At 34.9% G+C, this 13,118-nt stretch overlaps 1 protein-coding gene across 1 annotated transcript; it reads right to left on the bottom strand.

Moving 5' to 3' along the window:
• Positions 1-3,269: 3,269 nt before the first annotated feature.
• On the bottom strand, positions 3,270-4,202 carry LOC102274966 (olfactory receptor 2A2). The gene has a single exon (XM_014480289.2). The coding sequence runs from the start codon at positions 4,200-4,202 to the stop codon at positions 3,270-3,272; it is 933 nt and encodes a 310-aa protein (XP_014335775.2).
• Between the last annotated feature and the right edge of the window lie 8,916 nt (positions 4,203-13,118).

Below are 13,118 nucleotides of genomic sequence, written 5' to 3'. Positions count from 1 at the left end.
GTTACCTGGACCTGTATATCTAGTTTCTTTAGGTTAGGGAATGTTTCAGCCATTATTTCATCAAGTACATTTTCTACCCCTTTCTCTCTTCACCTTCTGAGACTCCTATAATGCAAATGTTAGTATAGATATTGTTGTTTCACAGGTCCCTTAAACTATCCTGATTTAATTATCTTTGTTTTTGTTCTGCTGAGTGATTTCTCAATCAACCTTGCAGATCACTTATGCATCTATATTACCTAATCTATTTACTAATGTGCTGTTGATTCCTTCTAGTGTATTTTTTATTTCAGGCATTGTGTTCTCCAGCTCTGATTTGTATTTCTTATATTCTTTTTTTTTTTTAAAGTTTTCACAGTGTTCCTCTATTCTATTCCTGAGCTCAATGACCATTTTTATAGCCAGTGTTTGAATTCTTTTTTGGGGTAAGTATTTATCTCCATGTCTTTAACATTTCCTTTGGTTTTTCATCTTGTTCTCTCATTTGGAACATATTTCTTTGTCTTCTCATTTTGTTTGACTTTGTCTTTCAAATTAGGCAGAATCATTTCCTATCTCAGTCTTAAAGGCATGTCTTGTGTGGGAGACTCCTTATGTAGTCTGGGCTGAGGCTTTTTTCAGGGTCCTGCTGGGGCCTCCACTTGTAGGGGTCAGAACTGGAGCCAGGGCTGGGTGGGGCTGGAGCTAGAGTCTGACATAGGACTGGGAGCCCCTGGTTCAGTGAGCGGTGAGCTGCTAGGGGGACTAGAATTAGGATTCGTCATGGGCTGAGGCTTCTCCTGGGTCACAGTGAAATAACCATTTTGGTGGCTGTAGAGCTGGAGCCAGAGAGATTGGAGCCTTTATCTGATGAGAGCCACCAGTGTGTGCTCATCGCCACTACCTTGACTGGGAGTGTGACCAAAGATGGAGTGGCTGGGGCTGGAGCCTGAGGAGAGCTGCTGCTTCTCCTGGGGGCAGGGGTGTTGGTGGCCACTGCCTTAGTGAGATATGTGGCCAGAGCCAGAGGGGCTAGAGCTACAGTCCATGTGGGCTGGGGGGTGGGGCCCACCGGGGTGGTCTTGGCCAGCTGGCCATAGCAGCAGGCACTTTTCATCTTGCTGTTTCTGCACAGGACCTGGGAGGAAGCAAGTCCATGTGTACATCCTTTAACAGGGAAACTTAGATTTCCAACAGCCCTTGGGCTCTCTCAGTTATAAGCTTCACTGGTTTCAAAACCAGCAAAAGCATTTTGTCTTGCTAGTGCTGGGCCCCAGGGCTGGGGTACCCAACATGGTGCTTGAACTCCTTGGTCCTTGGGAAGGACGCCCGTTTTGGGATAACCTCCTCCCCTTCCAGGATGCTCAATGGGTGTGTGGGTCCCAACCAGACTGCTTCTCTTCCTCTCCTACACGTTTGGTGTGGAATTATTTTTTCTTTTGTATTCATGGTTGTACAAAAGTTGTTGTTCTACTTTAGTTCTCAAAGAAAACTCTTTTATATGTAGTTTTAGCTTTAATATATTCATGGGAGATATACTCAGGGTCTTACCACTCTTCTGTCTTGAACTTGTCTTCTAAAATTTTTAAATGTACACTTCAGTGACATTGTCAATAACACTGTGTGGACCCATCATCAATATTCATCTCCAGAACTTTCCCACCTCAAACTGAGACTTTGTACCAATTAAATAACTTCTCATTCTTGTCTCCTAGTCACTTGTAACCACAATTCTACTTCATGTTTCTAGGTATCTGAATATCCTACATATATCTCTTTTTCTTTCAGTTTAGATAAAATTAAATTAATTGATTGATTAATATTTTAATTTTAATTAATATTAAATTAATTAATACAATAAATTAATATTAATATTTTAATTTCTAATTAATATTTTGAATTTCTCAGGATACCATTTCTTAGTTTCATTGACTTCTTTTTCTGCCAGTTGGCTGTTTTCTATTCTCTACTTTGCTTATATACATTCCAATATTTATTACTTTCTTATTTCTGCCATATTGGGGTTGATTTTTCTTCTGTTTCTAGTTCAGATGTAAAATAAGGATGTTGATTTTCAATCTTTTCTTTTTTTAAAGGCATGAGGATATGTTACTGAAAACTAACCTCTTAGTACTGCTTTTGCAGCCACACATTTTTGGCATGTTGTGTCTTGTTTTCATCAGTCTCCAACCAGTTCCTAATTTCTCTCTTGAACCCCTTTAATCAATTTTTCAACCCAGTCCCAGAATTTATGTTTTGTTCTTCTTACAGTTTTTAATCTCTCTGATATTTTCATTTCATTCATGTATCATTTTCTTCATTAGGTTGTCTATATGTTTTATAGATTATTCAATATTGTTAGGATGATGATTCTGGATTTTCGCTAGGTGACTCATATCTACATTTCGTTAGGGATAGTTTCTTGAGATTTAGTTTGCTCCTTTAATTGGTCCCTGTTTTCCCTGTTTCACTTTATATCTTGTGAAATTTAGCTGAGATGTGGGCATTTGGAAAACAGCTACTTCTCCCAGTCTATTGACTAACTTTGAGAAGTGAAAGATCTTCAGCAATAAGCTCTCCTAGAGACTCTGGGGACCCTCTAGCCTTGTCTGTGGATGCAACTTCTCTGAATTGGTTTATGTATTTTCTCAGTTAAAGAGGTTTGTCCAATTTTTTTTTTCCTGAAGCCTGTACAGACTTGCTCTACCTGGTGTTTGCCTGACATGCTACAATCTCTTTATAGCTATAAAAAGTTGGAATGTTTGCGATGTTTCTCAGTGGCCCCTACAAGGAATCCAAATTGCCATTCCCATCAGTGCTCTGAAACAAGTGAGACAACAAACTTCAGGCCACTCTCCGAAAAACTACAAAATAGTCTCCATTGTCCATTTTTCTTTTTCTCTCTTGAAGAAGAGATGGGAGTTGGGAATTTTCTCTTGATCCAGACACATGGTGGTAGAAAGAGGAGGTAGCTATGGGAGGTAAAGTGTCATCAATTTGCGTAAACACTTCGCTGACTGTATCTGTTCTTGGCGTTGTGCTTGTCTGGAGTGCTGACACCTATTATCTGACTTCTGTTATTTTCAGAAAGGAAATTTGGCCTCTATATTCCCATCTCCATGGAGGAACAATGGCTTAGGGATTCGTATTTTGACATCATATCAATGTTCCTCTTGAGTAATTGTCATCATGAAATCATGCATCTTCTTGGGAAATTTTCTTGAGTTTTTTATACCAGCAATCACATCTCACTGGGGGAAAAATGCACTGAACCAAAACTGAACCCTCCCTCACACTGTCCTCTTCTTCTGCAATACTCTGTGGAAGGCAGCCTTCACTTGAGCATTCCTTACACTGTAGACAAGAGGGTTCAGCAATGGGTTGAAAAGACTGTAAAACAGGAAAAGGATTTTCTTCTGTTCCTCTCGGTGGCTACTCTCAGGGGCCAAGTACACCATCATGGCTATGCCAAAGTAGAACCCAACCACACAGAGGTGGGAGGAGCAGGTGGAGAAGGCTTTCTTGCGGCCCTCCTTTGACTGGATCTTTAGGATTGCCCAGAGGATGTGCACATAGGAGACCAGCATCAGGGAAAGGGGCCCAACTAAAATAAACACACCTTCAGCAAAGAGGAACATTTCATTGATCCAGATGTCACCACAGGTCACTTTGAGAACAGATTGAATCTCACAGAAGAAGTGGTTCACCTTCTGGGGCCCACAGAAGGGCAGCCTTAGAAACAGACTTACTTGTACTATGGCCAGGCAAAATCCACACGACCAACAAGCGATGGCCAGAAACATGCACACCCTCCAGTTCATGATGACCATGTACTGCAGGGGATGGCAGATCGCCACAAACCTGTCATAGGACATCACCACCAAAATCAAACACTCCATAGAAGAAAAAATCAAATTAAAAATCATCTGCAAAGTACATAAGACAAAGGAGATGTCTTTTTTGTGTTTCACTAGATTTGCCAGCAGATTGGGCAAATTGCTAGAAGCATAGGATATGTCAGTGATGGCCAGATGAGACAGGAAGTAGTACATGGGGGTGTGCAGTCTAGGGTCGAGGCAGATGAGACCCAAGATCATGCCATTCGCCAGCAGGTTGAAGGTATATAACAGGGAGAAGATACCAAACAGGACCAATTCCATGTCTTCACTGAGCTGGAATCCTATCAGGATGAATTCTGCAATCCATGATTGATTGCCCTCCATTCCTAAAGATAGTCTGTCAAGGACTGTGCGATGGGAGTGTCACAGCTGGATAACAATGAAAATAGGAGTTATTTATCTGAAGGGAATGAAGAGGAAGCTGGTATGCTTGTCTATGCATAACTGATTTTTTTCCTTAAGTTTCTTCACCTTTTTGTTTTCTTTTTATTGTGAGGTAATCTCAAATTTCAGATAAGTATCATGGACTATAAACTATACTAGTATATAGATTTTACCAAGTTGCTTGTTCATGTTTGGCTTATCATTTATTTTCGCTGTGTGCACATAGTGCTAATTTTCTGGAGACCACATAAGACTAAAGTGAAACCATAGTCACATATTGGCAATTTACATCTAAACCCTTTGGAATTTTTTCTCTATAACATGGATACTTGCTAATGTATTCTCAGTATAACTACCAAAAACAGGAGATGTAACATTAAGATAATTCACTACTCTAAATACAGCATTTCCTGCCCTTGTAGCCTAAGGTTCAAATTCAACATCACATATACTAATCATTTCCTCTAATTTTAAATTCTTTGCATTTCTTGCCTTGATGGTGATATTTTTGAAGAGTATGAGTTCTTGTTTTGTGCTGTGTTTCTCAATGTATTTTCCCATTTATTGTCCATGTTCTAATTCAGATTAAACATTTTTTAGCACAAAAAAAGTGTCCTTCTTAATGCCCTCCATTAATACACAGATAATGATAATTTGTCCCAGTAATGTTGATGTTGATGTGGATCATTTGGCTAAGGTGGTGCCTCCACATTATTTCCATTATAAAGTTTTTAATCCATAAAATTTTAAGTACTTTCTTTCTTCTGGCTTAACAAACTATCCTATACTCATCTTGTACATTTCCCACTTCAGCTTGGAATCAATTATTTCACTTAAAATATGTCTTCTTGTATTGAAGAATCATTAAAAATATCTGCTTATATTGGGTGTTTAATAATAATTTTTTATCATCACTTTTGCCACATTTCTGATATCCCCATACAATAGGGATAAATACCATTTGGGACAGTATATAGATTGCTAAATGGATAATGGATTCTTACCTTGACCTGTTTAATCTTAATACGTTTACTGACTTCTTTTGGAGAACAAAATCTATTTTACTAAATGAACATTACATCATAAAGAATGATCTCAATCTTATACAGTAGTTTTTTTGGCAATGTAGATTTAGTATTTCAAATCATATTAATTATATTGCTAATCATTTTTGATTTTCTTTGTTTTCAGGGAATTATAGTCTTTGGAAATTTTAGACTTATAAATTAATGTTTCAATGAACTGGTTTACTTTGTGGGTAAAAAGGCATCTACATTCATATGAGATTTTAACATCAAGTTTTCTAAGTATCTTAGAGAAACATAAAAATTGGTAAAACATTAAAGAGAAAATACATATGTGAAATATATGTCCAAAGCTGATGATTGTTAGTAATTTCTATAAACAGTTTTCCATTTTTCACTGTACCTATATTTTCACAAAATATATTTAAAATTCTATGAACAATACTGTGTGTATCTGCTTCTTTCATTTAGAATAACATGTACATTTTTTCATATCAATTATTTCTTTGCAACATACTTTAAACATCTGTACACTATTTTGTTGCATATAAACATTTTATTTAGTATATCATCTTCTAACTAGGTTGTTTGGATTATAATGTTACAGTGACTAAATTTTATATGTATTTTTTTATGTATATTTTCTTTTCTTATACTAATTTCCAGGACATGGAAATTCTTGGTCAAATCTATTCCTTCCTTCCTTCCCTTCCATGCTTCCTTTCATTCTTTCTTTCTTCCTACCTAGCTATTTATCTATCTTTCTGTTTACCTATCTAGTTTAAAATAGCCTAAATAAAATTTCTTCTTTCCAATAGAGTCATTAAAATAATAGCAACTCAGTAAATAAAGGATATGCTATTCTTTACTGGGGCAGCTCAGTAACTGAGCTAGGGAGCTTTAAAATATTCCTTTAGCCAGTGGATTGGCACTCATTCTATCCTATTTTGTGGTGGGACACATTTTCTATCAGATCAGTAATCTTGAGTCTAATAATTATGCATATTAGATGATAGTGTAGGAAATAGTAAGAAATAACTATATTGTAAAACACTTATACTGTTTCAGCAAAGAGTTTACTATAACAGTTAACAGAATTCTGTTTTCCAGTATCAGATGTTACTCTATCAATACATTTATCTATTAGGTTATAAGGTCCTTTTGTTTTTTGGCCAAATCAGAGCCTTATTCAGAAGAAATATCTGTATATAAAACCTATAGCCAGGTTATTTTCAAAACAATAGATTTGGTCTATCTGCTGAAAAGGACCATCACTCAACCACACTGGGAAGTGATGTCAAGAAAGCTGCTGAGCAAAAGAAGCCACCTGCCACAGCCCAGCAGGCAGAAGCTCTAGGAGCTGGGGTGGGGGTAGTCATTACTGTAATACATTTAGTAATATGATTATAATAATAAATAGTTATTAAATAAATATGTATATACACATATATATGTAATGTTTATATACACAGGAATTTGTAAAATATGCCCTATTAGATATTCTGAAAAATTATTTCTCAATTGTAAATTACAGATATGTACATAAACTGTGAGAGCAGGACTATTGTGCAACATTATTCATTTAAATAGAGAAGAAACAGTCAAAATTGTGAGCATGATGGTGGATAAACAGAACATAAATAACACAAATCCTGATGATTCAGACAGTAAAGAATCTGCCTGCGATTCAGGAGACCTGGGTTCAAACCCTGGATTGGGACAACCCCTGGAGAAGGGAATGGTAACCCATTCCAGTATTCTTTCCTGGAGAATCCCCACAGACAGAGGAGCCTGGTGGGCTACAGTCCATGGGGTCACCAAGACTCAGACACAAGTGAGTGACTAGCACTTGCACTTTCTTTCACTTACAATGTAAAAATAGTATTACAAAAACAAAAAAGTCAGCTGTTGGAGAAGTATGAAAAATCATAAAAAAGACAAAATCTCCCCATTTTTGAAGTGGAAATTTAAAAACCAAAGGTTCAAATTTGAAGGATACAGTTTACAAACTCTGAGATTTAGACTTGAGTTTCTGGCAAGATGAGAGACTACATGCCCTACACCATACTCATCTATTAAAAACAACTAACCCTACTCTTGAGCAGAGCCAGCCTGGATTCAACTCTTCTTACTGAAGAAAATTCTAATATTTCATTTTAAGCAAAAAGAAGTAATCCCAGAAAGAAAGTTCACATTGTAAAAAGAAATAAAGAACAAAAGAAGGTAGTACATATGTTTGTAAAACTAAGCAGATATTGATGGTAAGAATACTGGTGGTGATCTCTGGTACCTAGAATAAGACTGAACTAAACACATAACAATAGCACACATGTGGGGCATAGGCTGATAGAAGTTAAAGGTTCTAATTTCCATGTGTTTTGACAGAAAAGTGTAAAACTGACTTTCATTACCTTTTCTTTCTACTCAGTATTAATTACTTAATTGTATTGATAAATTTAGCCCATGAGCAATCCATATTCCCATTCAAAAATTTAAGGATTTTTCTTTTAAAAAATTGTATGGGATTAAAGCCTGTCACATGTCTTTATAAATCAACATGTTAAATGTACATCTGAGTAAGAAGACCAAGAAAACATTAACTCTGTGGAGGAACACAGATAAAAGAAAAATGGAATAGAAGAATTAGAAGTAGTTCTCTCTAGAAAAGCAACATATAAAATGGAAAAATCTGTCAAAATAATCCTCTTTGGATTTCTGGAATCTAATCAAAAGCTATAGCAACCACACACTTGCTTAATATGGAAAACAAACCTGAAGATCAACCGGAGAAATCTGTAGCATTTTAACTTGCCCTGATACCATCCCCTACTCCCTAACTCAGGATAGATCTAAACAAGATAGTCTGCACTTCTGATGTACACTCACTACCAAAAGGAGCAGAATATACTTTATACTCACAGAATTCTGGATGTTGGATTTGGCCTGTCCTGAAAGGATACAGTCAAAGAACTTTGACCTGTCTGGTGACTCCTTGAAGGATGCAACTGTTTGAAAAAACTATCAGAACTTCAAGTTTGGGGTAAACTATTGACTAACATAACACCCTTAAACTGGAAAACAGATGATTTGAATAGCTCCCAGATACTACTGGAAAACTAGAAGGCTTCTGGGCTCCAAAATCACTGCAGATGGTGACTGCAGCCATGAAATTAAAAGATGCTTACTCCTTGGAAGGAAAGTTATGACCAACCTAAACAGCATATTCAAAAGCAGAGACATTACTTTGCCAACACAGGTGGCAAGGCTAATTTTTCCTGTGGTCAAAAGGTTGGACTGTAAAGAAGGCTGATAGACTTGATGCTTTTGAACTGTCACACCCTGACTGGGAAGAACTGGAGGAATAAGAAACTCCAGATTTGGTAAACCTAGAAAGAGTGATTTGAAAAGACTCCTGGGAGGGATTGGGGGCAGAGGAGAACAGAGGATGAGATGGCTGGATGGCAAACTGGCTCGATGGACATGAGTCTGGGTGAACTCTGGGAGTTGGTGATGGACAAGGACCAGGGCTTGGGGTTGCAAAAAATGCTCAGAGGACACATCTGAAAATGTCCTGATCCTGACGCCTTGCCTCTGTCTAAAGTCCAGACTCTGCACAGGCAGGAAGCTGTCAGAGTTGTAAGTGACCTGGATGAGGGGTGAAGGCAAGTCTCAACACACAAAGAGATCCATTTATAAAAATATGAAGGGAGGTTGAAAATACCGATAGAGTTGCTGGATTATAGGCATATATATAGTTTTCAATAGCTTGCTTGCTCATTGGATTACCAGAGCCTGAAATGCCCTTATGAGATCTGACTCTCTATTAGGAGATTATGAAATAGAATGAAGAAAAACAAAAAGTCATCATCACAAAACAGAGAGAAGACAGGATGAAAAATCAAATTAATTTTGAATAATTTTAATAAAACTCTCCAACTCAAAATGTGATTAAAAAAACAATATTCAAATACAAACTAGTTAGTGCTAAAGGTGTACGAGTTAAACAATGAAACCTTATGTTCACCCAAGTTGTAACTGAATGTGTTGAACATTCTTACAAAGAATCTAATGTAAGCATGATTAAATATTCAAATAGATCAATGAAAGTCTTGCATTTATTAAAATTTCAATAAATTATAAGCAGTAAAGAAAATGGAGGTAAAAAATGGTCACTGCACATGAAAAAAGAATCTATGAGGCATTCAGAAAATAAGCAGTGTCATTCAGTTTTTAAAACTCAAAAAAGAGGATAAAATACTGGAGATTAAAAGGGAGAAATAATGCACTGAAAGATTATATTTAATACCTGTGGCTGATCCATGTTAATGTTTGGGAGAAACCAACACAATACTGTAAAGCAATTATCCTACATTTAAAAATAAATAAATTTATATTAAAAAGAATCTACCTAGATCTCAACATATATAGACAAGGGGTAGCTTCTTTATTTGGATATTTTATTTTATTCATTTATTCCCTTCTAATTATATTGAATTACAATTGACATGCAACACTTTATAAGTTTAAGGTGTACAGCATAACAATTTGACTTACATACCTTGTGACCTGATGACCATGATAAGCAGAGTATACATCCAGCATCTCATACAGACATAAAGGTATTTTTTTCTTGTGAGAATTTTGGGATTAACTCTCTTATTCACATTCACATGTAGTATACAGCTGTGTTGATTATATTCTTCATGTACATTACATTCCTAGAAGACTTACTTATCCTATAACTAAAAGTTTGTACCTTTGGATCACCTTCATTCAAGTCCCCCTCAACTATTCCTCACCTTCAGTCCTACAAATCTGATGTCTTTTTCTATGACTTTGTTTTTTTGTTATTTGAAGTAAAATTGAACTGTAACACTGCATTAGTGCTGGGTGGAAAACAGAGGGAGACATCCTTGAAAATTTAATTTATAGGCATGATAAAAATGGGGAGGTGAAACACAAACAAGATAAACTTTCCAGAGAGATAATAAGGGATGTGATTTAAAAAAAAAAGCAATATTTGAAGAGATTTTACCAAAAATGTTCCAAATGGAACAAAGACTTAATTTCCAAATTGATAAAAATGCATTCTGAAATAAAACAGTAAAGGTAAATGCAGCCATAAGGACTTGAAGACCTTCTAATAATTAAAGATAAAATAAATTTTTAGATCAAAAATTTGAGATTAAGATTGGTTAAAAATAAATTCTCAAAAGATATAAATTAACAAATGTTTGCCTATCTTTTTCCTCTTTACAAAAAATAGTTGCCTAGGGCTGCCATAACAAATTAAAATCTTAGTTTTCTTTCATATGTTTTGCAATTTTTATTAAAAGCGATAGTTTCATTTGTCTCTTAAAATATTTTGTTGCACTATTGTCCCAAGATCAAAAGAAAATATTTAAAACATTAAAGATAAAAGTGTCTATATAGGATCAACAATTTGACTAACAGTAAATTTCTTATCAGCAAGATCTAAAGACAATAAGGTATTATCTTTAATATCTCAAGAAGCAGAGAAGTTCTCAATCAAGAACTTTATAACTGCAAGAACTCTCTTGAATGAATGAAAACAAAATGAAATTTTTTCACATGTAAATTATAAATGTTTAGGGCCTATAACTATTTAGCATACCAATAAAAAAAATTCCCCACTACAGTAGAAGTGAATTCAGATTGAATCAAACACATACAAATAATATTGAACAAAATAATACAATATAATCTTATATTTAATAACTTATGGGCTATGAAATAATTATTTTTATATTTAAAAAGCATAAAAGTAAAATTTGAAAATCATAAATGAAGGAAAAGAGACTATTTAAAAATAAAGAGTGCTAAATTCTTGAAGAGACTCAAAATACTGAATGATACTAAATTTTTTATCATATATCATGCATTTTTATGTTACCACTTCAAAAAACCAGGAATCAAAAAATGATTGAATCAATGATTTTAAAATTATAGTGCAAACAAATGAAGCATTAAAGCATTATCAATCAAAAAAGAAGGTAGAATGCAAGAAAAAAACAGAAAAAGAAAAAAAAGTTGATATTTAGAAAAAGCAAAAATACAATAACAAAAATAAGTGTATCTATTAATGTATTAAATGTAAATGAATTAAATTTATTCCATCAAGATAGAGATGGTCATATCAGATTAAAAACAGAAAATCCACATACAAACCTTTATGACAGTCACATTTTAAACATAAATGCTCAGAGACATACACATAAACTCAAAACCAAAAAAGATGATTGAGGGTAAAATGATGAAAAAACATGTTTCATGCCAACAGTGACTGGTAATAGCAATACTGATATCAGACCAAAGGATAGAAGGATATAAATAAGATACTGTGCTGTGCTTAGTCACTCAGTCGTGTCTAACTCTTTGAGACCCCATGGACTGTAGCCCACCAGGCTCCTCTGTCCATGAGGATTCTCTAGGCAAGAATATCGGGGTGAGCTGCCATACCCTCCTTCAGAGGATCTTCCCAACCCAAGGATCGAACCAAGGATCGGATTCTTTACTGTCTGAACCACCAGGAGAAGCCCATATAAGATAGTACAAAATTGTAATAAAATGAAAAATTTGCCAAAAGAAGAAAATCCATTATAAAATAATTTAGCAAATGTTATATAGAAGACAAGTTTTTTTCATCTATTCAAAAAAAAAACATTTTTTTTTATTAACAGTAAAACTTTAAAAGTTTTTCCTTTAGAGTTAGGATATGATTTAACATGCTTCCCTAAAACCACTTCTTTTAATGTGACCTAAGAACTAGCTGTCAATAATGCAACAGGAAGAAAAAGAAGGGCTAGGATTTAAAGTGGAAAATAAAATATAATTACTGATGAAACTTGTTTATGTTAAGAACAGAATCTTTATGGATGACCTATTATTACAGGTGTACACTCAAAAAAATCGGCGTTCCAGGATGATGTGCAAAATGGGAGGACTTCCATACCCTGTTTATGGAATGAGCATTTTGTAAAGACTGCAAATCTATTTGAACTGTTCTTTTGGGTCAATAAAGTCAAAACCAGAATCCAAGAAGAAATTTCACATATAGAAACTGAGAATCTCATTATAAATTTGATGTGAAATTATCAAAGTTCAAGAAGAGACAGAGCAATCTTGAAGAAGAATGAAGTATCAATAAAATGACCCACTCTGGAATATTTATACCTGCAAGGTTACAGTGACTTTACATTTTCAATCAATGTTGTATTGGAACAAGGATAAACAAACACAAGAAATAGCATGTTTAACTCAGAAATTCAGAAATGTGTACACACACATGCACACACACACACACATACTTGAACCAAGATAAAGGCAGCAGGGTTTTTAATAAATAATGCTGAATCAGTTGGCTAGCTATGGAGATAAAAATGAACCATGATTTTGTAAAATAAAAAAACTGGGTTTTAATCTGCATCACATTTTAAAAAGCTTTGAATACAAGTGAAAATCAGAATCCAGAGAAGAAAAAGTTCTGAAACAGAAAAAACTGAGAGTCTCATTATAAATTTGATGTGAAACAGTGGAAAAAAGTTCAGACTTTATTTTTTGACAAAAATCAATCTTGATGAATTGCAGCCATCAAAAAAAGACCCACTCTGTGGAATATTGAGACCAACCTAGATACCATATTGAAAAGCAGAGATATTACATTGACAACAAAGGTTTATGCAGTCATTCATTGCTGTTCAGAACAAGAATAAATAAACCCAAGAAAGAGTGATGCTTTAAACTGTGGTGTTGGAGAAATGTTGAGAGTCCCTTGGATGCACACAACATATATCCTAAAGGAGAACCAAGA

Source organism: Bos mutus, chromosome 4 (assembly GCF_027580195.1).
Source record: "Bos mutus isolate GX-2022 chromosome 4, NWIPB_WYAK_1.1, whole genome shotgun sequence".
In the NCBI taxonomy this organism is placed as follows: Eukaryota; Metazoa; Chordata; class Mammalia; order Artiodactyla; family Bovidae; genus Bos; species Bos mutus.
The sequence above is the reverse complement of the archived record's forward strand: the minus strand, read 5'-3'. Positions and strand labels throughout refer to the sequence as shown.